At 38.3% G+C, this 22,954-nt stretch overlaps 1 protein-coding gene across 3 annotated transcripts in view; it reads right to left on the bottom strand.

The window, feature by feature from the left end:
• The window catches only part of nudt9 (nudix (nucleoside diphosphate linked moiety X)-type motif 9), a 42,980-nt gene that overhangs the window by 5,612 nt on the left and 14,414 nt on the right, over positions 1-22,954 (bottom strand). For all 3 annotated transcript variants that reach the window (XM_062037316.1, XM_062037317.1, XM_062037315.1), the window contains one exon: positions 20,731-20,815. In XM_062037316.1, the coding sequence (XP_061893300.1) occupies positions 20,731-20,815 (85 nt within the window). The remainder of the gene's footprint in view (positions 1-20,730; positions 20,816-22,954) is intronic.

Here is a 22,954-nt window from a genome sequence, read left to right as displayed (position 1 = left end):
CTACTAACTGTACTATACTTGCTGCTTACTTTAAAAAAAAAAAAAAACACTTACCTTTCACTATTTGAGCAGCCTTTGTTCTGCCATATGAGTACTGGCGAGCGATCTCTGAATCCGGGAACATATCCTTCACGGATTTGTTGAAAACATCCGCAAATGAGAACGGGATGTTGCTTGCAGCTATCAGCATAGCCATCTTTGTCTCGGCATATGTTACACCCTCGGGTCTCCATTTAGCAAGGTGGCCCATAATACTGGGCTGCGTTGCCGCCGCCTTGTGCTTCTCTGACCGTTACTACTTGCCGTAGTTTTGAAGCAATGCATGATGGGAATCCGGATGTTGTGTGTCAGTGTATTAACGTGCCGGCTGGAATAAACACACGCTGAGAAATAGCTCCGTGCCTGCCTACTTTATGGGTTATAGATAAACCTATGGATAACGGAGACATATATAATAGTCTCCTTTTCAGGTAAGAGAGGACGCTAGAGGCAGTTTATTGTTGTCCGGCTGGAAAATCGGGAGAAATTCGGGAGAATGGTTGTCCCGGGAGATTTTCGGGAGAGGCACTGAAATTCGGGAGTCTCTCGGAAAATTCGTGAGGGTTGGCAAGTATGGTGTATATATACACACACACACACACACACACACACACACACACACACACACACACACACACACACACACACACACACACACACACACACACACACACACACACACACACACACACACACACACACACACACACACACACACACACACACACACACACACACACACACACACACACACGTATATAAACACATGCGCAGATGCAGGGGGTTGAAATCAAATGGAGAAAATGTGTTGACGGTGTGGTCTCCAGACTCTGTTTAGCTAGCCATTAGTGCTGCTCGTGCAGTGCTGTCAAACGGCCAGAACAGGTTTTATCAGGCCTGCGGGATGAGTTTGTATAAGAACCAGATGCAATTTGAAATGAAATAAACTGCTGTTCTAAATGTGTTCACTAGATGTCACAATAGCAATGCTGTTGGGAAAGCGAAGGGTTTATAGGGCCGAGTGCAGTGAAGCATGGCTGCAGCTCCTCCCCCTCGACTCAAATGCAACATAAAAGCTGTTTTCCGTGTTTTGCTGCCAACAAGTGGTTTTTAGCATCCGCCATTCCCAAAAAAATCTCCATCAAAAAGGAGAAAAGTCAACGCAGGGGATCACTCAACCCTGTTGAAGGGTTTCTACCTCCGTTTCTTCAAGTTTCTTGAGTTAGCACAATACGTGAAGACCTTGATACACACAAAACCCAAAACCAGTGAAGTTGGCACGTTGTGTAATTTGTAAAAAAAAAAACAGAATACAATGATTTGCAAATCCCTTTCAACTTATATTCAGTTTGAACATTAAATATCTTGTCTTTGCAGTCTATTGAATATCGGTTGAAAAGGATTTGCAAATCATTGTATTCTGTTTTTATTTACGATATACACAACGTGCCAACTTCACTGGTTTTGGGGTTTGTACAACTATGTACTGTATTTATTGACACTCAGACAAAGTCTAAGATCATTGAGCTCTTGAAACTGCACCAGTTTTTTCCTAAGAACTTTAAAAGTTTTGTCAAGAAGATTATTGGGGATTTTTCAAATTTTCAGAATGTGATTGTTCTACTTTTGGCCAAAGTAAAACAAACTGAAGTTGTTTTTATTTTGAAGTTATAATACCATGATCTGGGGAATAGATATTTTCCTCTGTGCTGCCCCTGAGCTAAAATTACTTTGACACAGGTGGGACTCCAGGGAGACAAGCAACACACCTGTCGCCATCTACAAATAGGTAGAGTCCGCGGGAGGTCAAACGAGGCGACCGGCTGCAACAGTTCCAGAAAAGTTTGTTCACGTAGCTCTGTATTGTACACACTGGCCCGACTTTACTAGTTTTTTAACAACGTTAGTAATTGTTACTTAAGTTTAAAAAGAAGTTCAGCACAGTTAAAAAAGATACAACACTCAGTCGGGACTTTACGATGAATAACAAAGACAGCAAAAGTACGACTTTACTAGCTTTTTAACAACGTTAATATTTCTTACTAAGGTGTAAAAAGAAGTTCAGCACAATTAAAAAAGATACGACACTCAGTCGGGACTTTACGATAAATAACAAAGACAGTAAAAGTACGGCTTTACTAGTTTTTTAACAACATTAGTAGTTGTTACTCAGCCGTAAAAAGAAGTTCAGCTCAGTTAAAAAAGATACAACACTCAGTCGGCAACACTCAGTCGGGACTTTACGATAAATAACAAAGACAGTAAAAGTACGGCTTTACTAGTATTTTAACAACATTAGTAGTTGTTACTCAGCCGTAAAAAGAAGTTCAGCACAGTTAAAAAAGATACAACACTCAGTCGGGACTTTACGATAAATAACAAAGACAGCAAAAGTATGACTTTACTAGTTTTTTAACAACATTAGTAATTGTTACTCGGGCGTAAAAAAAAGTTCAGCACAGTTGAAAAAGATACGACACTCAGTCGGGACTTTACGATAAATAACAAAGATAGTAAAAGTACGACTTTACTAGTTTTTTAACAACGTTAATAATTGTTACTCAAGCGTAAAAAGAAGTTTAGCACAGTTAAAAAAGATATGACACTCAGTCTGGACTTTACGATAAATAACAAAGATAGTAAAAGTACGACTTTACTAGTTTTTTAACAACGTTAATAATTGTTACTCAGGCATAAAAAGAAGTTCAGCTCAGTTAAAAAAGATACGACACTCAGTCGGGACTTTACAATATATAACAAAGACAGCAAAAGTACGTACGACTTAACTAGTTTTTTAACAACGTTAATAATTGTTACTCAGCCTTAAAAAGAAGTTCAGCACAGTTAAAAAACGATACGACACTCAGTTGGGACTTTACAATAAATAATAAAGACAGTAAAAGTACGACTTTACTAGTTTTTTAACGTTAGTAATTGTTACTCAGGCGTAAAAAGAAGTTCAGCACAGTTAAAAAAGATACAACACTCAGTCGGGACTTTACGATAAATAACAAAGACAATAAAAGTACGCCTTTACTAGTTTTTTGACTACGTTAATAATTGTTACACCGGCGTAAAAAGAATTTCAGCACAGTTAAGAAAGATACAACACTCAGTCGGAACTTTACGATAAATAACAAAGACAGTAAAAGTACGACTTTACTAGTTTTTTAACAACGTTAATATTGTTACTCAGGCGTAAAAAGAAGTTCAGCACAGTTAAGAAAGATACAACACTCAGTCGGAACTTTACGACAAATAACAAAGACAGTAAAAGTACGACTTTACTAGTTTTTTAACAACGTTAATTGTTACTCAGGCGTAAAAAGAAGTTCAGCACAGTTACAAAAGATACACTACCGTTCAAAAGTTTGGGGTCACCCAAACAATTTTGTGGAATAGTCTTCATTTCTAAGAACAAGAATAGACTGTCGAGTTTCAGATGAAAGTTCTCTTTTTCTGGCCATTTTGAGCGTCTAATTGACCCCACAAATGTGATGCTCCAGAAACTCAATCTGCTCAAAGGAAGGCCAGTTTTGTAGCTTCTGTAACGAGCTAAACTGTTTTCAGATGTGTGAACATGATTGCACAAGGGTTTTCTAATCATCAATTAGCCTTCTGAGCCAATGAGCAAACACATTGTACCATTAGAACACTGGAGTGATAGTTTCTGGAAATGGGCCTCTATACACCTATGTAGATATTGCACCAAAAAACAGACATTTGCAGCTAGAATAGTCATTTACCACATTAGCAATGTATAGAGTGTATTTCTTTAAAGTTAAGACTAGTTTAAAGTTATCTTCATTGAAAAGTACAGTGCTTTTCCTTCAAAAATAAGGACATTTCAATGTGACCCCAAACTTTTGAACGGTAGTGTACGTAACTGAGTCGACACTCTACGATAAATAACAAAGACAGTAAAAGTACAACTTTACAAGTTTTTTAACAACGTTACTAATTGTTACTCAGGCATCAAAAGAAGTTCAGCACAGTTAAAAAAGATACGACACTCAGTCGGGACTTTACAATTAATAAAAGACAGTAAAAGTACTACTTTACTAGTTTTTTAACAACGTTAATAATTGTTACTCAGCCGTAAAAAGAAGTTCAGCACAGTTAAAAACGATACGACACTCAGTCGGGACTTTACGATAAATAATAAAGACAGTAAAAGTACGACTTTACTAGTTTTTTAACAATATTAGTAATTGTTACACCGGCGTAAAAAGAAGTTCAGCACAGTTAAAAAAGATACGTAACTGAGTCGAGATTTTACGATAAATAACAAAGACAGTAAAAGTACGACTTTACTAGTTTTTTAACAACATTAGTAATTGTTACTTAGGCGTGAAAGAAGTTCAGCACAGTTAAAAAAGATGAGACATTCAGTCGACACTCTACGATAAATAAACAAGACAGTAAAAGTACGACTTTATTAGTTTTTTAACAACGTTACTAATTGTTACTCAGCCGTAAAAAGAAGTTCAGCACAGTTAAAAACGATACGACACTCAGTCGGGACTTTACGATAAACAACAAAGACAGTAAAAGTACGACTTTACTAGTTTTTTAACAACATTAGTAATTGTTACTCAGGCGTAAAAAGAAGTTCAGCACAGTTTAAAAAGATATGACACTCAGTCGGGACTTTACAATAAATAACAAAGACAGTAAAAAAACGACTTTACTAGTTTTTTAACAACGTTTATAATTGTTACTCAGGCGTAAAAAGAAGTTCAGCACAGTTAAAAAAAGATATGACACTCAGTCGGGACATAACAATAAATAACAAAAAAAGTAAAAGTAAGACTTTACTAGTTTTTTAACAACAATAATAATTGTTACTCGGGCATAAAAAGAAGTTGAGCACAGTCAAAAAATATACAACATTCAGACAGGACTAAGATAAATAACAAAGACAGTAAAAGTACGACTTTACTAGTTTTTTTAACAACGTTAATAATTGTTACTCAGGCATAAAAAGAAGTTCAGATCAGTTAAAAACGATACGACACTCAGTCGGGACTTTACGATAAATAACAAAAACAGCAAAAGTAAGACTTTACTAGTTTTTTAACAACGTTAGTAATTATTACTCAGGCGTAAAATGAAGTTCAGCACAGTTAAAAACGATACGACACTGAGTCAAGACTTTACGATAAATAACAAAGACAGTAAAAGTACGACTTTACTAGTTTTTTAACAACGTTAATAATTAATACTCAAGCGTAAAAAGAAGTTCAGCACAGTTAAAAAAGATATGACAAAATAATAAAGACAGTAAAACTACGACTTTACTAGTTTTTTAACAACGTTAATAACTGTTACTCAGGCGTAAAAAGAAGTTCAGCACAGTTGAAAAAGATACGACACTCACTCGGAACATTACATTAAATAACAAAGACAGTAAAAATACAACTTTACGAGTTTTTTAACAACGTTAATAATTGATACTCAAGCGTAAAAAAAAGTTCAGCACAGTTAAAAAAGATATGACACTCAGTCGGGACTTTACAATTAATAACAAGGACAGTAAAAGTAGGACTACTAGTTTTTTAACAACGTTAATTGTTACTCAGCCGTAAAATGAAGTTCAGCACAGTTAAAAACGATACGACACTCAGTCGGTACTTTACGATAAACAATAAAGACAGTAAAAGTACGACTTTACTAGTTTTTTAACAACATTGGTAATTGTTACTCAGGCGTAAAAAGAAGTTCAGCACAGTTTAAAAAGATACGACACTCAGTCAGGACTTTACAATAAATAACAAAGACAGTAAAAGTACGACTTTACTAGTTTTTTAACAATGTTAATAATTGTTACTCAGGCATAAAAAGAAGTTGAGCACAGTCAAAAAAGATACAACATTTAGACAGGACTAAGATAAATAACAAAGACAGTAAAAGTACGACTTTACTAGTTTTGTTTAACAACGTTAATAGTTCTTACTCAGGCATAAAAAGAAGTTCCGATCAGTTCAAAACGATACGACACTCAGTCGGGACTTTACGATAAATAACAAAAACAGCAAAAGTAAGACTTTACTAGTTTTTTAACAACATTAGTAATTATTACTCAGGCGTAAAATGAAGTTCAGCACAGTTAAAAACGATACGACACTGAGTCAAGACTTTACCATAAATAAAGACAGTAAAAGTACGACTTTACTAGTTTTTTAACAACGTTAACAATTAATAATCAAGCGTAAAAAGAAGTTCAGCACAGTTAAAAAAGATATGACACAAATAATAAAGACAGTAAAACTACGACTTTACTAGTTTTTTAACAACGTTAATAAATGTTACTCAGGCGTAAAAAGAAGTTCAGCACAATTAAAAAACATACGTAACTGAGTCGAGACTTCACAACAAATAACAAAGACAATAAAATAACGTCTTTACTAGTCTTTAATAATTGTTACACCGGCGTAAAAAGAACTTCAGCACAGTTAAGAAAGATACGACACTCAGTCGGAACTTTCCGATAAATAACAAAGACAGTAAAAGTACGACTTTACAAGTTTTTAAACAACGTTAATAATTGTTACTCAGGCGTAAAAAGAAGTTCAGCACAGTTGAAAAAGATACGACACTCACTCGGGACATTACAATAAATAATAAAGACAGTAAAAGTACGACTTTACTAGTTTTTTAACAACGTTAATAATTGTTACTCAGGCGTAAAAAGAATTTCAGCACAGTTAAAAAAGATACGTCACTGAGTCGAAACTTTACGACAAATAAAGACAGTAAAAGTACGACTTTACTAGTTTTTTAACAACGGAAGTAATTGTTACTCAGGCGTAAAAAGAAGTTCAGCACAGTTAAAAACGATACGGTACTGTGTCGGGACTTTTAGGATAAATAACAAAGACAGTAAAAGTACGTCTTTACTAGTTTTTGACAACGTTAATAATTGTTACACCGGCGTAAAAATAAGTTCAGCACAGTTAAAAATGATACGACACTGTGTCGGGACTTTTATGATAAATAACAAAGACAGTAAAAGTAAGTTTTTACTAGTTTTTGAAAATGTTAATAATTGTTACACCGGCGTAAAAAGAAGTTCAGCACAGTAAAGAAAGATACGACACTCAGTCGGAACTTTAAGATGACTAACAAACACAGTAAAAGTACGACTTTACTAGTTTTTTAACAACGTTAATATTTGTTACTCAGGCATAAAAAGAAGTTCAGCACAGTTAAAAAAGATACGTAACTGAGTCGAGACTTTACGATAAATAACAAAGACAGTAAAAGGACGACTTTACTACTTTTTTAACAACATAAGTAATTTTTACTTAAGCCTAAAAAGATGTTCAGCACAGTAAAAAAAGATATGACACTCAGTCTGGACTTTACGATAAATAATAAAGACAGTAAAAGTGCGACATTACTAGTTTTTTAAAAACGTTAATTGTTACTCAGGCGTAAAAAGAAGTTCAGCACAGTTAAAAAATATATGACACTCGGGACTTTACGATAAATAACAAAGAAAGTAAAAGTACGACTTTACTAGTTTTTGAACAACGTTACTAATTGTTACTCAGGCGTAAAAAGAAGTTCAGCACAGTTAAAAAACATACAACACTCAGTCGGGACTATACGATAAATTACAAAGACAGCAAAAGTACGACTATACTAGTTTTTTTAACAACGTTAATATTTGTTACTCAGGCGTAAAAAGAAGTTCAGCACAGTTAAAAAAGATACAACACTCAGTCGGAACTTTACGATGAATAACAAAGACAGTAAAAGTACGACTTTACTAGTTTTTTAACAACGTTAATATTTGTTACTCAGGCGTAAAAAGAAGTTCAGCACAGTTAAAAAAGATACGTAACTGAGTCGAGACTTTACGATAAATAACAAAGACAGTAAAAGTACGACTTTACTATTTTTTAACAACATTAGTAATTGTTACTTAAGCGTAAACGAAGTTCAGCACAGTTAAAAAAGATACGACATTCAGTCGACACTCTACGATAAATAAAGACAGTAAATGTACGACTTTACTAGTTTTTCAACAACGTTACTAATTGATACTCAGGCATCAAAAGAAGTTCAGCACAGATAAAAAAGATAAGACACTTAGTCGGGACTTTACGATAAAAAATAAAGACAGTAAAAGTACGACTTTACTAGTTTTTTAACAATATTAGTAATTGTTACACCGGCGTAAAAAGAAATTCAGCATAGTTAAAAAAGATACGACATTCAGTCGACACTCTACGATAAATAAAGACAGTAAATGTACGACTTTACTAGTTTTTCAACAACGTTACTAATTGGTACTCAGGCATCAAAAGAAGTTCAGCACAGATAAAAAAGATAAGACACTTAGTCGGGACTTTACGATAAAAAATAAAGACAGTAAAAGTACGACTTTACTAGTTTTTTAACAACGTTAATTGTTACTCAAGCGTAAAAAGAAGTTCAGCACAGTTAAAAAAGATATGACACTCAGTCGGGACTTTAACAAAGTAAAATAAATAATAATAAATAAATAACAAAGACAGTAAAAGTATAAGGCGCTGAAAGACAAAACATGTGTCCAGCTATTGGGGGAGAAGGAGTCCTAACTGCTTTGGAACACCTGCCGATGACAGCCGGGACTTTACGATAAATAACAAAGATAGTAAAAGTTTGACTTTACTAGTTTTTAAACAACATTAGTAATTGTTACACAGGCGTAAAAAGAAGTTCAGCACAGTTAAAAAAGATACGACATTCAGTCGGGACTTTACAATAAATAATAATGACAGTAAAAGTACGACTTTACTAGTTTTTTACAACATTAGTAATTGTTACTCAGGCGTAAAAAGAAGTTCAGCACAGTTGAAAAAGTTACGACACTCAGTCGGGACTTTACGATAAATAACAAAGATAGTAAAAGTACGACTTTACTAGTTTTTTACAACTTTAATAATTGTTACTCAAGCGTAAAAAGAAGTTCAGCACAGTTAAAAAAGATATGACACTCAGTCGGGACTTTACAATAAATAACAAAGACAGTAAAAGTATGACTTTACTAGTTTTTTAACAACGTTAATAATTGTTACTCAGGCGTAAGAAGAAGTTCAACACAGTTAAAAAAGATACAACATTCAGACGGGACTAAGATAAATAACAAAGACAGTAAAAGTATAAGGCGCTGAAAGACAAAACATGTGTCCAGCTATTGGGGGAGCAGGAGTCGTAACTTCTTTGGTACACCTAACGATGACAGCCTTAAGTTTTTTAACAACGTTAGTAATTGTTATTCAGGCGTATAACGAAGTTCAGCACAGTTAAAAACGATACGACACTGAGTCGGGACTTTACGATAAATAACAAAAATAGTAAAAGTATGACTTTACTAGTTTTTTAACAACATTAATAATTGTTACTCAAGCGTAAAAAGAAGTTCAGCACAGTTAAAAAAGATACGACACTCAGTCGGGACTTTACGATAAATAATAAATCCAACAAAAGTACATCTTTCTTAGTTTTTTGACAACGTTAATAATTGTTACACCGGCGTAAAATGAAGTTCAGCACAGTTAAGAAAGATACGACAATCAGTCGGAACTTAACGATAAAAAACATAAACAGTAAAAGTACGACTTTACTAGTTTTTTAACAAAGTTAATAATTGTCACTCAGGCGTAAAAAGAAGTTTAGCACAGTTAAAAAAATATGACACTCAGTCGGGACTTTACAATAAATAACAAAGACAGTAAAAGTAAGACTTTATTAGTTTTTTTAACAACGTTAATAGTTGTTACTCAGGCATAAAAAGAAGTTCAGCTCAGTTAAAAAAGATACGACACTCAGTCGGGACTTTACGATAAATAACAAAGACAGCCAAAGTAAGACTTTACTAGTTTTTTAACGACGTTAGTAATTGTTACTCAGCCGTAAAAAGAAGTTCAGCACAGTTAAAAACGATACGACATTCAGTCGGGACTTTACAATAAATAATAAAGACAGTAAAAGTACGACTTTAAAAGTTTTTTAACAACGTTAATAATTGTTACTTAGGCGTAAAAAGAAGTTCAGCAGAGTTAGAAAAAATACGTAACTGAGTCGAGACTTTACGACAAATAACAAAGACAGTAAAAGTACGAGTCACTAGTTTTTTTAAAGGGAAACTTCGGTTTTTTTCAACCTGGGCCCTGTTTTCATAATTTTTTCTGTATATGTGAGTGCTGGATAAAACTTTTTTTGAGGTCGCGCCAGTATTGAGCAGGGCAGGCAGCCTCCAGCCCAGCTAACGCTCGTACACAGGGCAAATGGCTCTCGTCAAAATTCGGCCTATAAACATGCATTTTTTTCACACTGACAGGCTCAGATAGTTACAATGAGTGTCCGACAACATACTAGAAAGGAGAAATTAACGTATGTCTCTACCTTTAGCTGGAGATCGCTGTATGTTGTGAGCTGTGTCCAAATCTCACCACGCTACAAATCTCGTTCCGAAATCTCGCGATAACTCGCGACAAAACACCGGTGGAAAAACAGTTACCTGACTGAGGTGAAGAGAGATGACTGAAGTGATTTTCTGTTGGATTACCGAAGACTGTTATTTTAGTTTTATAGAAAAGTTTGTTTGTTTGTCTGTCATGGCTGAATTTTTGCCTGATGTGGACGATTTGATTTGTCGCGAGTTATCGCGAGATTTCGGAACGAGATTTGTAGCGTGGTGAGATTTGGACACAGCTCCCAACAAACAGCGATCTCCAGCTAAAGGTAGAGACATACGTTAATTTCTCCTTTCTAGTATGTTGTCGGACACTCATTGTAACTATCTGAGCCTGTCAGTGTGAAAAAAATGCATGTTTATAGGCCGAATTTTGACGAGAGCCAGTTGCCCTGTGTACGAGCGTTAGCTGGGCTGGAGGCTGCCTGCCCTGCTCAATACTGGCGCGACCTCAAAAAAAGTTTTATCCAGCACTCACATATACAGAAAAAATTATGAAAACAGGGCCCAGGTTGAAAAAAACCGAAGTTTCCCTTTAAAAAACGTTAGTAATTATTACTCAGGCGTAAAAAGAAGTTCAGCACAGTTAAAAACGATACGGTACTGTGTCTGGACTTTTATGATAAATAACAAACACAGTAAAAGTAAGGTATGTGGGCTTGTATTAAGCCTCAGGGAGTTGAACGCCCCTGCCTTACATAGTTCCGGGTCACCCTTGGGCAAGGTGTAGTACCCGAATGCCCCCCCCATCAGGGTTACGATACCCCCCATGAACTACACTAAAAGAGGATGCGTTACCCGGCCCGGAGGAAGCCCGGGGCCCTCCTCCGGAGCTAGGCCCGGAGGTAGGGCTCGTCAGCGAGCGCCTGGTGGCCGGGCTTGCCACGGAGCCCGGCCGGGCACAGCCCGAAGAAGCTACGTGGACACACCATCTTCTCTGCCACGTGGGCCCACCACCCGCGGTCGGAACCAGTGGGGTCGGGTGCGCTGCCAAGTGGATGGCAGTGAAAGTGGAGGCTCCAGACGGACCAATTCGGGGCAGCAGAGGCTGACTTTCGGGACGTGGAACGTCTCTACGCTGGTGGGGAAGGAGCCTGAGCTGGTGCGAGAGGTGGAGCGCTACCGGTTGGATCTGGTGGGGCTTACCTCTACGCATAGCAAGGGCTCTGAAACCACACTCCTGGACAAGGGATGGACCTTGTTCACTTCTGGAGTTGCTCAGGGCATGAGGGCACAGGCGGGTGTGGGGATACTCACGAGTCCCCGGCTGAGTGCCTGTACGTTGGAGTTCACCCCAGTGGACAAGAGGGTCGCCTCCCTTCGCCTTAGGGTTGGAGGGGGGAAACTCTGACTGTTGTTTGTGCATACGCACCAAACAGGAGTTCAGAGTATTCAGCCTTCTTGGATACCTTGCATGGGGTCCTGTATGGGGCGCCGGCAGGGGATTCCATAGTCTTGCTGGGGGACTTCAACGCGCACATGGGCAATGACAGTGATACTTGGACTGGCGTGATTGGGAGGAACGGTCTCCCTGATCTGAACCTGAGTGGTGGATTGTTATTGGACTTCTGTGCTAGTCACGGACTTGCGATAACAAACACCATGTTCAAGCATAAGGATGCTCATAGGTGTACCTGGTACCAGAGCACCCTAGGCCAAAGATCAATGATCGATTTTGTAATCGTATCAGCTGATCTGAGGCCGTATGTTTTGGACACTCGGGTGAAGAGAGGGGCTGAACTGTCAACTGATCACCATCTGGTGGTGAGTTGGGTTAGATGGCGGGGGAACCTCTGGACAGACCTGGCAAACCCAAGTGTGTAGTGCGGGTGAACTGGGAACGTTTGGAGGAGTCCTCTGTCCGGAAGGACTTCAACTCCCACCTCCGGCGGGACTTCTCTGCCATCCCTGTGGAGGTTGGGGACATTGAACAGGAATGGGCAATGTTCAAAGCCTCTATTGCTAAAGCTGCAGCTGCGAGCTGTGGCCAGAAGGTCTTAGGTGCCTCAAGGGGCGGTAACCCTCGAACACCCTGGTGGACAGTGGTGGTCAGGGAAGCCGTCCGACTGAAGAAGGAGTCCTACCGGGGTATGTTATCCCAGGGGACTCCGGAGACAGTTGCAAGGTACCGACGGGCCCGAAGGGCAGCGGCCGTGGCTGTGGACGAGGCTAAGCAGAGGGTGTGGGAGCAGTTCGGGGAATCCATGGAGAAGGACTATCGGGCGGCACCAAAGCTGTTCTGGAAGACCATACGGCACCTCAGGAGGGGGAAGCAGGGAACCATCCAAGCTGTGTACGGCAAGGATGGGACTTTGCTGACTTCAAGTGAGGAAGTCGTAGGGCGTTGGAAAGAGCACTTTGAGGAACTCCTGAACCCAAATACATCAGACACACCCTCCCTGATAGGAGCAGGGCCTGAGGATGATGGGGGATCGACGTCGATCTCTCGGGGTGAAGTCACTGAGGTAGTTAGACAACTCCACAGTGGCAAAGCTCCGGGGGTTGACGAGATCCGTCCAGAAATGCTGAAGGCTCTGGGTGTTGATGGGCTGTCTTGGTTGATACGCCTTTTCAACATTGCGTGGAAGTCTGGGACAGTGCCGAGGGAGTGGCAGACTGGGGTGGTGGTTCCCCTTTTCAAAAAGGGGGACCAGAGGGTGTGTGCTAATTACAGGGGTATCACACTACTCAGCCTCCCTGGGAAAGTTTACGCCAAGGTACTGGAAAGGAGGGTCCGGCCGATAGTCGAACCTCAGATTCAAGAGGAGCAATGTGGATTCCGTCCTGGTCGTGGAACAACTGACCAACTCTTTACGCTTGCGGGAATCCTGGAGAGGGCCTGGGAGTATGCCTATCCAGTCTACATGTGTTTTGTGGATTTGGAGAAGGCGTATGACCGCGTCCCTCAGGAGATCTTGTGGGAGGTGCTGAGGGAGTACGGAGTGAGGGGAACCCTGCTAAGGGCCATCCAATCTCTGTACAACCAAAGCGAGAGTTGTGTCCGGGTGCTTGGATGTAAGTCGGATCCGTTTCCAGTGGGGGTTGGTCTCCGCCAGGGCTGCGCTCTGTCACCTATCCTGTTTGTGATTTTCATGGACAGGATTTCTAGGCGGAGTCGTGGCCATGGCGGAGAGGGTATACGTCTCGGGGGGCTAAAGGTTGCGTCACTGCTGTTTGCAGATGATGTGGTCCTGATGGCACCTTCGGTTCGTGACCTTCAGCTCTCACTGGATCGGTTCGCAGCCGAGTGTTCAGCGGCTGGAATGAGGATCAGCATCTCCAAATCTGAGGCCATGGTTCTCAGCAGGAAACCGATGGTTTGTACAGTCCGGGTAGGGGACAGGACTCTGTCCCAGGTGGAGGAGTTTAAGTATCTCGGGGTCTTGTTCACGAGTGAGGGAAAGATGGAGAAGGAAATCAGCCGGAGAATCGGAGCAGCTGGGGCAGTATTGCAGTCTCTCTGCCGCACTGTTGTGACGAAACGAGAGCTGAGCCAGAAGGCAAAGCTCTCGGTCTACCGAGCTATCTACATTCCTACTCTCACCTATGGTCATGAAGTGTGGGTAATGACCGAAAGAATAAGATCGCGGATACAAGCGGCCGAAATGAGTTTCCTCAGAAGGGTGGCTGGCATCTCCCTTAGAGATAGGGTGAGAAGTGCAGTCACCCGAGAGAGACTCGGAGTAGAGCCGCTGCTCCTTCGCTTGGAAAGGAGCCAGCTTAGGTGGTTCGGGCATCTCGTGCGGATGCCTCACGAGCGTCTCCCTACGGAGGTCCTCGTTGCACGTCCCACTGGGAGGAGGCCCCCCGGCAGGCCAAGGACCAAATGGGGGGATTACATCTCCTCTCTGGCCTGGGAACGCTTCGGGATTCCCCAGGAGGAAGTCGCAAATGTTGCTCTGGAGAGGGAAGTCTGGGGGTCTTTGCTGGAGCTGCTGTCCCCGCGACCCGATTCCGGATAAGCGGTTGAAGATGGATGGATGGATGGAGTAAAAGTAAGTTTTTACTAGTTTTTGACAACGTTAATAATTGTTACACCGGCGTAAAAAGAAGTTCAGCACGGTTAAAAAAAGATACAAAACTCAGTCGGAACTTTACGATGAATAACAAAGACAGTAAAAGTACGACTTTACTAGTTTTTTAACAACGTTAATATTTGTTACTCAGGCGTAAAAAGAAGTTCAGCACAGTTAAAAAAGATACGTAACTGAGTCGGGACTTTACGATAAATAACAAAGACAGTAAAAGTACGACTTTACTACTTTTTTAACAACATGAGTAATTGTTCTTAAGCGTAAACGAAGTTCAGCACAGTTAAAAAAGATACGATATTCAGTCGACACTCTACGATAAATAAAAACAGTAAAAGTACGACTTTACTAGTTTTTCAACAACGTTACTAATTGTTACTCAGGCATCAAAAGAAGTTCAGCACAGTTAAAAAAGATACGACACTCAGTCGGGACTTTACGATCAAAAATAAAGACAGTAAAAGTACGACTTTACTAGTTTTTTTAACAACGTTAATATTTGTTACTCAGGCGTAAAAAGAAGTTCAGCACAGTTAAAAAAGATACGTAACTGAGTCGAGACTTTACGATAAATAACAAAGACAGTAAAAGTAAGACTTTACTAGTTTTTGAACAACGTTAATAATTGTTACTTAGGCGTAAAAGAAGTTCAGCACAGTTCAAAAAGATACGACATTCAGTCGACACTCTACGATAAATAACAAAGACAGTAAAAGTACGATTTTACTAGTTTTTAACAATATTAGTAATTGTTACACCGGCGTAAAAAGAAGTTCAGCACAGTAAAGCAAGATACAACACTCAGTCGGAACTTTACCATGAATAACAAAGACAGTAAAAGTACGACTTTACTATTTTTTTAACAACGTTAATATTTGTTACTCAGGCGTAAAAAGAAGTTCAGCACAGTTAAAAGAGATACGTAACTGAGTCGAGACTTTACGATAAATAACAAAGACAGTAAAAATAAGACTTTACTAGTTTTTGAACAACGTTAATAATTGTTACTTAGGCGTAAAAGAAGTTCAGCACAGTTCAAAAAGATACGACATTCAGTCAACACTCTACGATAAATAACAAAGACAGTAAAAGTACGATTTTACTAGTTTTTTAACAACGTTAATTGTTACTCAGCCGTAAAAAGAAGTTCAGCACGGTTAAAAACGATACGACACTCAGTCGGGACTTTACGATAAATAATAAAGACTGTAAAAGGACTACTTTACTAGTTTTTTAACAACATTAGTAATTGTTACTCAGGCGTAAAAAGAAGTTCAGCACAGTTGAAAAAGATACGACACTCAGTCGGGACTTTACGATAAATAACAGATAGTAAAAGTTTGACTTTACTAGTTTTTTAACAACATTAGTAATTGTTACTCAAGCGTAAAAAGAAGTTCAGCACAGTTAAAAAACATATGCCACTCAGTCGGGACTTTACAATAAATAATAAAGACAGTAAAAGTATGACTTTAGTAGTTTTTTAACAACATTAGTAATTGTTACTCAGGCGTAAAAAGAAGTTCAGCACAGTTGAAAAAGTTACGACACTCAGTCGGGACTTTATGATAAATAACAAAGATAGTAAAAGTACGACTTTACTAGTTTTTTAAACACCTTTAATAATTGTTACTCAAGTGTAAAAAGAAGTTCAGCACAGTAAAAAAGATATGACACTCAGTCGGGACTTTTCAATAAATAACAAAGATAGTAAAAGTTTGACTTTACTAGTTTTTTAACAACGTTAATAATTGTTACTCAGGCGTAAGAAGAATTTCAACACAGTTAAAAAAGATACAACATTCAGACGGGACTAAGATAAATAACAAAGACAGTAAAAGTATAAGGCGCTGAAAGACAAAACATGTGTCCAGCTATTGGGGGAGCAGGAGTCTTAACTGCTTTGGTACACCTGCCGATGACAGCCTTAAGTTTTTTAACAACGTTAGTAATTGTTATTCAGGCGTAAAAAGAAGTTCAGCACAGTTAAAAACGATACGACACTGAGTCGGGAGTTTACGATAAATAACAAAAATAGTAAAAGTATGACTTTACTAGTTTTTTAACAACATTAATAATTGTTACTCAAGCGTAAAAAGAAGTTCAGCACAGTTAAAAAACATACAACACTCAGTCGGGACTTTACGATAAATTACAAAGACAGCAAAAGTACGACTTTACTAGTTTTTTAACAACGTTAGTAATTATTACTCAGGCGTAAAAAGAAGTTCAGCACAGTTAAAAAAGATACAACACTCAGTCTGAACTTTACGATGAATAACAAAGACAGTAAAAGTACGACTTTACTAGTTTTTTAACAACGTTAATATTTGTTACTCTGGCGTAAAAAGAAGTTCAGCACAGTTAAAAAAGATACAACACTCAGTCTGAACTTTACGATGAATAACAAAGACAGTAAAAGTACGACTTTACTAGTTTTTTAACAACGTTAATATTTGCTACTCTGGCGTAAAAAGAAGTTCAGCACAGTTAAAAAAGATACGTAACTGAGTCGAGACTTTACGATAAATTACAAAGACAATAAAAGTACGACTTTACTACTTTTTTAACAACATAAGTAATTGTTACTTAAGCGTAAACGAAGTTCAGCACAGTTAAAAAAGATACGACATTCAGTCGACACTCTACGATAAATAACAAAGACAGTAAAAGTACGACTTTACTAGTTTTTCAACAACGTTACTATTTGTTACTCAGGCATCAAAAGAAGTTCAGCACAGTTAAAAAAGATACGACACTCAGTCGGGACTTTACGATAAATAATAAAGACAGTAAAAGTACGACTTTACTAGTTTTTTAACAACATTAGTAATTGTTACTCAGGCGTAAAAAGAAGTTCAGCACAGTTGAAAAAGACATGACACTCAGTCGGGACTTTACAATAAATAACAAAAATAGTAAAAGTACGACTTTACTAGTTTTTTAACAACGTTAATAATTGTTACTCAAGCGTAAAAAGAAGTTGAGCACAGTTAAAAAAATATGACACTCAGTCGGGACTTTACAATGAATAACAAAGACAGCAAAAGTAAGACTTTACTAGTTTTTTAACAACGTTAGTAATTGTCACTCAGGCGTAAAAAGAAGTTCAGCACAGTTAAAAACGATACGACACTGAGTCGGGACTTTACGATAAATAACAAAGACAGTAAAAGTTTGACTTTACTAGTTTTTTAACAACGTTAATAATTGTTACTCAGGCGTAAAAAGAAGTACAGCACAGTTGAAAAAAGATATGACACTCAGTCTGGACTTTACAATAAATAACAAAGACAGTAAAAGTACGACTTTACTAGTTTTTTAACAACGTTAATAATTGCTACTCAAGCGTAAAAAGAAGTTTAGCACAGTTAAAAAAGATACGACATTCAGTCGACACTTTACGATAAACAACAAAGACAGTAAAAGTACGACTTTACTAGTTTTTGAACAACGTTACTAATTGTTACTCAGGCGTAAAAAGAAGTTCAACATAGTTAAAAAAGATACAACACTCAGTCGGGACTTTACGATAAATTACAAAGACAGCAAAAGTACGACTTTACTAGTTTTTTAACAACGTTTAGTAGTTGTTACGCAGCCGTAAAAAGAAGTTCAGCACAGTTAAAAACGATATGACACTCAGTCGGGACTTTACGATAAATAACAAAGACAGCAAAAGTATGACTTTACTAGTTTTTTAACAAAGTTAGTAATTGTTACTCAGCCGTAAAAAGAAGTTCAGCACAGTTAAAAACGATACGACATTCGGTCTGGACTTTACAATAAATAATAAAGACAGTAAAAGTAAGACTTTACAAGTTTTTTAACAATGTTAATAATTGTTACTTAGGCGTAAAAAGAAGTTCAGCACAGTTAGAAAAGATACGTAACTGAGTCGAGACTTTACGACAAATAACAAAGACACTAAAAGTACGACTTTACTACTTTTTTAACAACATAAGTAATTGCTACTTAGGCGTAAAAGAAGTTCAGCACAGTTAAAAAAGATACGACACTCAGTCGGAACTTTACGATAAATAAACACAGTAAAAGTATGACTTTACTAGTTTTTTAACAACGTTAATAATTGTTACTCAGGCGTAAAAAGAAGTTCAGCACAGTTAAAAAACATACGACACTCAGTTGGGGCTTTACGATAAATAAACACAGTGAAAGTATGACTTTACTAGTTTTTGTTACTTAACCGTCCTATTGTCCTCGGGTCATTTTGACCCGGCACTGTATTTAAAAAAAAAAAAATCCCCTAAACGATATTTTTTTAACTTGAAATTTTATGACTTTTCCTAGCTTGGCACCAACAGTAGAAAAAGTGAAATGTTGCTTTTATTTCCATTTCCATGTAAACTGTATAAAAAAATGTACAAAGGTGGTCTTCGGGTCAAAATGACCCGTGAGTCAAAAAGTGTTGAAATCAAAGTCACAGAGTTATTTATACATCACAGAATGTTACAATGTTTTAGTTGTTATAGTCCAACAGTAGCATAGCTCTTTTTCTGTGGATTTCCAGAGATTATAAAAGGTGCTGCAGATCACAGGGCCCCGAATTATGTCTGTGCTGAAGCCATGAGTGTGCGCTGAAGAGGCTCTAGAGCTGATTTTTTCAGATGTCCAGCAAGACAACTCTGATTCAGAAGAGGAAGTGGAGGATGTATCAGAAGAAGAAGATGGGGAGGAATACAACCCAGAGCATGATGAATCATCTTCAGAAAAAGAAGAAAACCCTGAAGCTGAAAGAGAGACTTTCCTTTCAAAAAATGGCAAAATAACATGGTCCTCAGCAGCATATGACCATCAAAGCAGGCATGCAGAACAAAACATCATAAAGATGACCCCAGGACCCACAAGGTATGCCGTTTCTCATGCCCATGACATTGTCTCTACATTCTACCTGTTTATCACACCAGCAATTGAAAAAATAATCCTGGAGATGACAAATTTGGAGGGTTTTCGCAAATATGGAGACAGATGGAAAAAGATGGATGAGACTGACCTGCAGGTCTACTTAGGGCTGCTAATCTTAGCCAATGTATACAAGTCCCGAGGTGAGGCTGCAACTAGTCTATGGGATGCAGAGAGTGGAAGGCCAATTTTCCGAGCCACAATGCCACTCAAACTCTTTCACACCTACTCAAGACTGATACGATTTGATGACTGTGAGTCAAAACCAGCAAAGACGTGTGACAGACAAACTTGCAGCCATAAGAGAGGTCTGGGACAATGTAGTTCTTCTGAGCACACTGCACACAGATGGTGACGTTAGCGATCGTGAGGACAGGAAGCCAGTCATCATCCTAGACTACAACCGCAACAAGGGAATTGTGGACAACCTAGATAAGGTGATTGGAACATACAGCTGCAGAAGGATGACTGCCTGCTGGCCCCTGGTCATCTTCCACAACATCATTGATGTTTCCTCCTACAATGCCTTTGTGATTTGGAGAGAGATCAACCCGACCTGGATGTCTCGTAAGCAGAACAAGAGGAGGGTGTTCCTGGAGCAGCTGGGAAAGGCACTTGTAATTCCACTCATTGAAAGAAGGAAGCATGTCCCCCGCACAGAAGCCTCAGCAGCAGTTGTGAAAGCTATTCAGAGTGCAGGAGCTCCTGATCAACCTGAGGATCCAGCTACCACAGCCACTTACCCAGCTAGGGCAAGTAAGAGGAAGAAATGTCAGTTCTGCTCTCAAAAGAAGGACTGTAACACATACTGTGTGCTGCAGGTGTAAGAAATATATCTGCAAAGGCTGCACACTTGCATACTGCCCTTCATGTGCCAATTAGGGTTAGTTCATTAGTTGAATGGGTTATGTTATTTTTCATATTTTTGTATTGTACATTGTCTTCAATTGTTCACTGGAGAAAAAAAAGAAAGAAACTGAGTAATTGGGATGAATAAAAATGCATTCAAAACGCACATTTTTTTGCTTTTCTTAAGCTATACAAATTAAGTAAAGAGGGAAAACTCAGTTATTCACACATTTTGTGGTGAATGACAAGTTGTTTCTTCAAGCAAGCAGAAATTTGGTGTTTAAATTCAATTAATCTGCTTATATTAGGGGTTTAGTGAAAACGGGTCATTTTGACCCGGACGACACAGGAAATGAGGACAACACAAGGGTTAAGTGTAAAAAGAAGTTCAGCGCAGTTATTGTGCAACCATAATTGTACCGTTTTCATCGTGAAAGTTGATAGCGACCGTCTCCATCCAAGCATTGTCTGTGTTTCTGGGGTCGTCCACGTAGCCTTCAAAGACCTGCAGAAGAAGAGGAGGATTTAGCACAGTTCCTAGCCCAGTGTGATGAATACAAACATCAGCACTAATAAAATGTTATGAATTTTGCCACTTATAAAAGTTCCGATGTTGAATACTCGTACCGACTAATGCCAAGGCGTCCAATCGTGAGCTTGAATGCACTTCTGGATGCCTCTGTTCACGGGGTTTTGCTGTCAGCGCCAGGTGGACCTACTTTTAGAGACTAAGTCAAGCTCTCGTCAGGCTTTGAGGAAAGTATTATTTTCATCTGATATTGGTTTGCGCACAAGAACACCAAGGTGTGACATGCAGGGACATTAATGTAGCTTTTTTTAATGCACAGTCTGAATCCATCACTGTGCAGGTGTAGCTAATGTTTTGACCAGGTGAATCTATATCAGGGGTTCTGAACCACTGTGTTGTTAATTTTACTCTGGATTCTAATCGCATTCAAACATTTATATGTAACCTACTTACAGTTTACACACTGGAAAAACAGTTTTTTTTCACAAATATAAGTCAAAATACCTAAACAAGTCACAATCTCTTGAGTAGTCATTTTTCAGTGAACTTGTTTTTAGAAAATAGATCTTCTGAGGAACAAAATACTACTTTTAAGCATTACAAGTTTGTTATAAGACACACAACCTCACAATACTAGTAGATATAATTAATAATACGTTTTAATTGCTTGTGTCAAGATCACTTTTAAGTTTACAAAGCTTAAATATAATGTCTCATTTCAAGAACTGTTACCAAGACTTGTTCCATAGGAAGATTGTTTTGCTCATGACAAGCAAAAATAATTAAATATGTTTTTCGTTATTTTAACTCGTAAAGAAACGCTGCCAAGAGTCAGCTCACAATTGAGCCAATAAAAGTCTCTCTACTTTGCCAATAAAGCGCTGTAAAAACATCCAAAAAACATCACTTTTTATATACACACTAAGTATATATGTAATGTAGTAACACTCATAATAACATGTAATATATACATGATGTAAGTATATATGTAATGTAGTAACATTCATAATAACATGTAATATATACATGATGTAAGTATATATGTAATGTAGTAAAATTCATAACATGTAATATACACGTGATGTAAGTATACATGTAATGTAGTCACATTCGTAGTCACATTCATAATAACATGTAATATTTACATATTTTCATCATACTGTAAGTATATATATAATGTAATAACACTCATAATAATATGTAATATATACATTATGTAAGGATATATGTAATGTATTAACATTCATAATAACATGTAATATATACATGATGTAAGTATATATGTAATGTCGTAACATACATAGTAACATGTAATGTATTCACGATGTAAGTATGCAGGTAACAGTGACGTGCAGTCAGGGCCTCACGTGCTATCATGGAAAGAAAACAAATGTAAAAAGAAAAACAATTTATTTAATTGTTATATGTATCCAGTGATTATACTATAAAGTTATTTTCCACTTAACTTCACCAGTTTTAGATTATTTTTATTCAAAATCGCGGAATTTTCACATTTGCCGTTCAAATACTGAGAAGAGACTTGCGGTGAGTCACCAGCCAGTTGAGCCTCGCCATGGATTGAGCAATGACTCGGCTAACTGCTGGCCTGCTGTGCAGTGAGACCGTATTGCTATATGAATTATATTATAACATTAAAAATGTGTGTGTGTGCAGAAAACATCGCACAGGGCGATGTGATGCGTCTAGTGCAGTAGCCTTGGAGTAGTAGTACCTGTAGTTAGTGCATGCTGCATGCCGCTTTTGCTTGCTATGCTGCATGCTGCTTCTGCCTGATACTCATTGCTTTCAGCTAGTGCCGCCGGCTAGCCCTCTGTCTCAGAGGGCGAAAAGAGGAGCCGAGTGCATAAGCCTCCTCAGCCGGTACATAGCCTCTCCATTGTCAAGACTCGTACATGCCTCCTCGTGGCCACACACGGTAACTGGAACCTCGCGGTTCCAGGCTAAGTTGTACGGGATCTCGGAGCAGCAGGGGGCCCCAGAGACGGGGCATGCAGGCCCACCGGTGTGTGGACATGCCCTGGTGCCCAGTCAACCCCTGTCCCAGCTATGGGTAAATAACCCCAGCTATGGGCGAATAGTGAAAACCGCCTCAAC

The sequence above is a fragment of the Entelurus aequoreus genome, linkage group LG25 (genome assembly GCF_033978785.1).
Source record: "Entelurus aequoreus isolate RoL-2023_Sb linkage group LG25, RoL_Eaeq_v1.1, whole genome shotgun sequence".
Taxonomy (NCBI): Eukaryota; Metazoa; Chordata; class Actinopteri; order Syngnathiformes; family Syngnathidae; genus Entelurus; species Entelurus aequoreus.
This window is presented reverse-complemented; position numbering and strand designations above follow the sequence as displayed.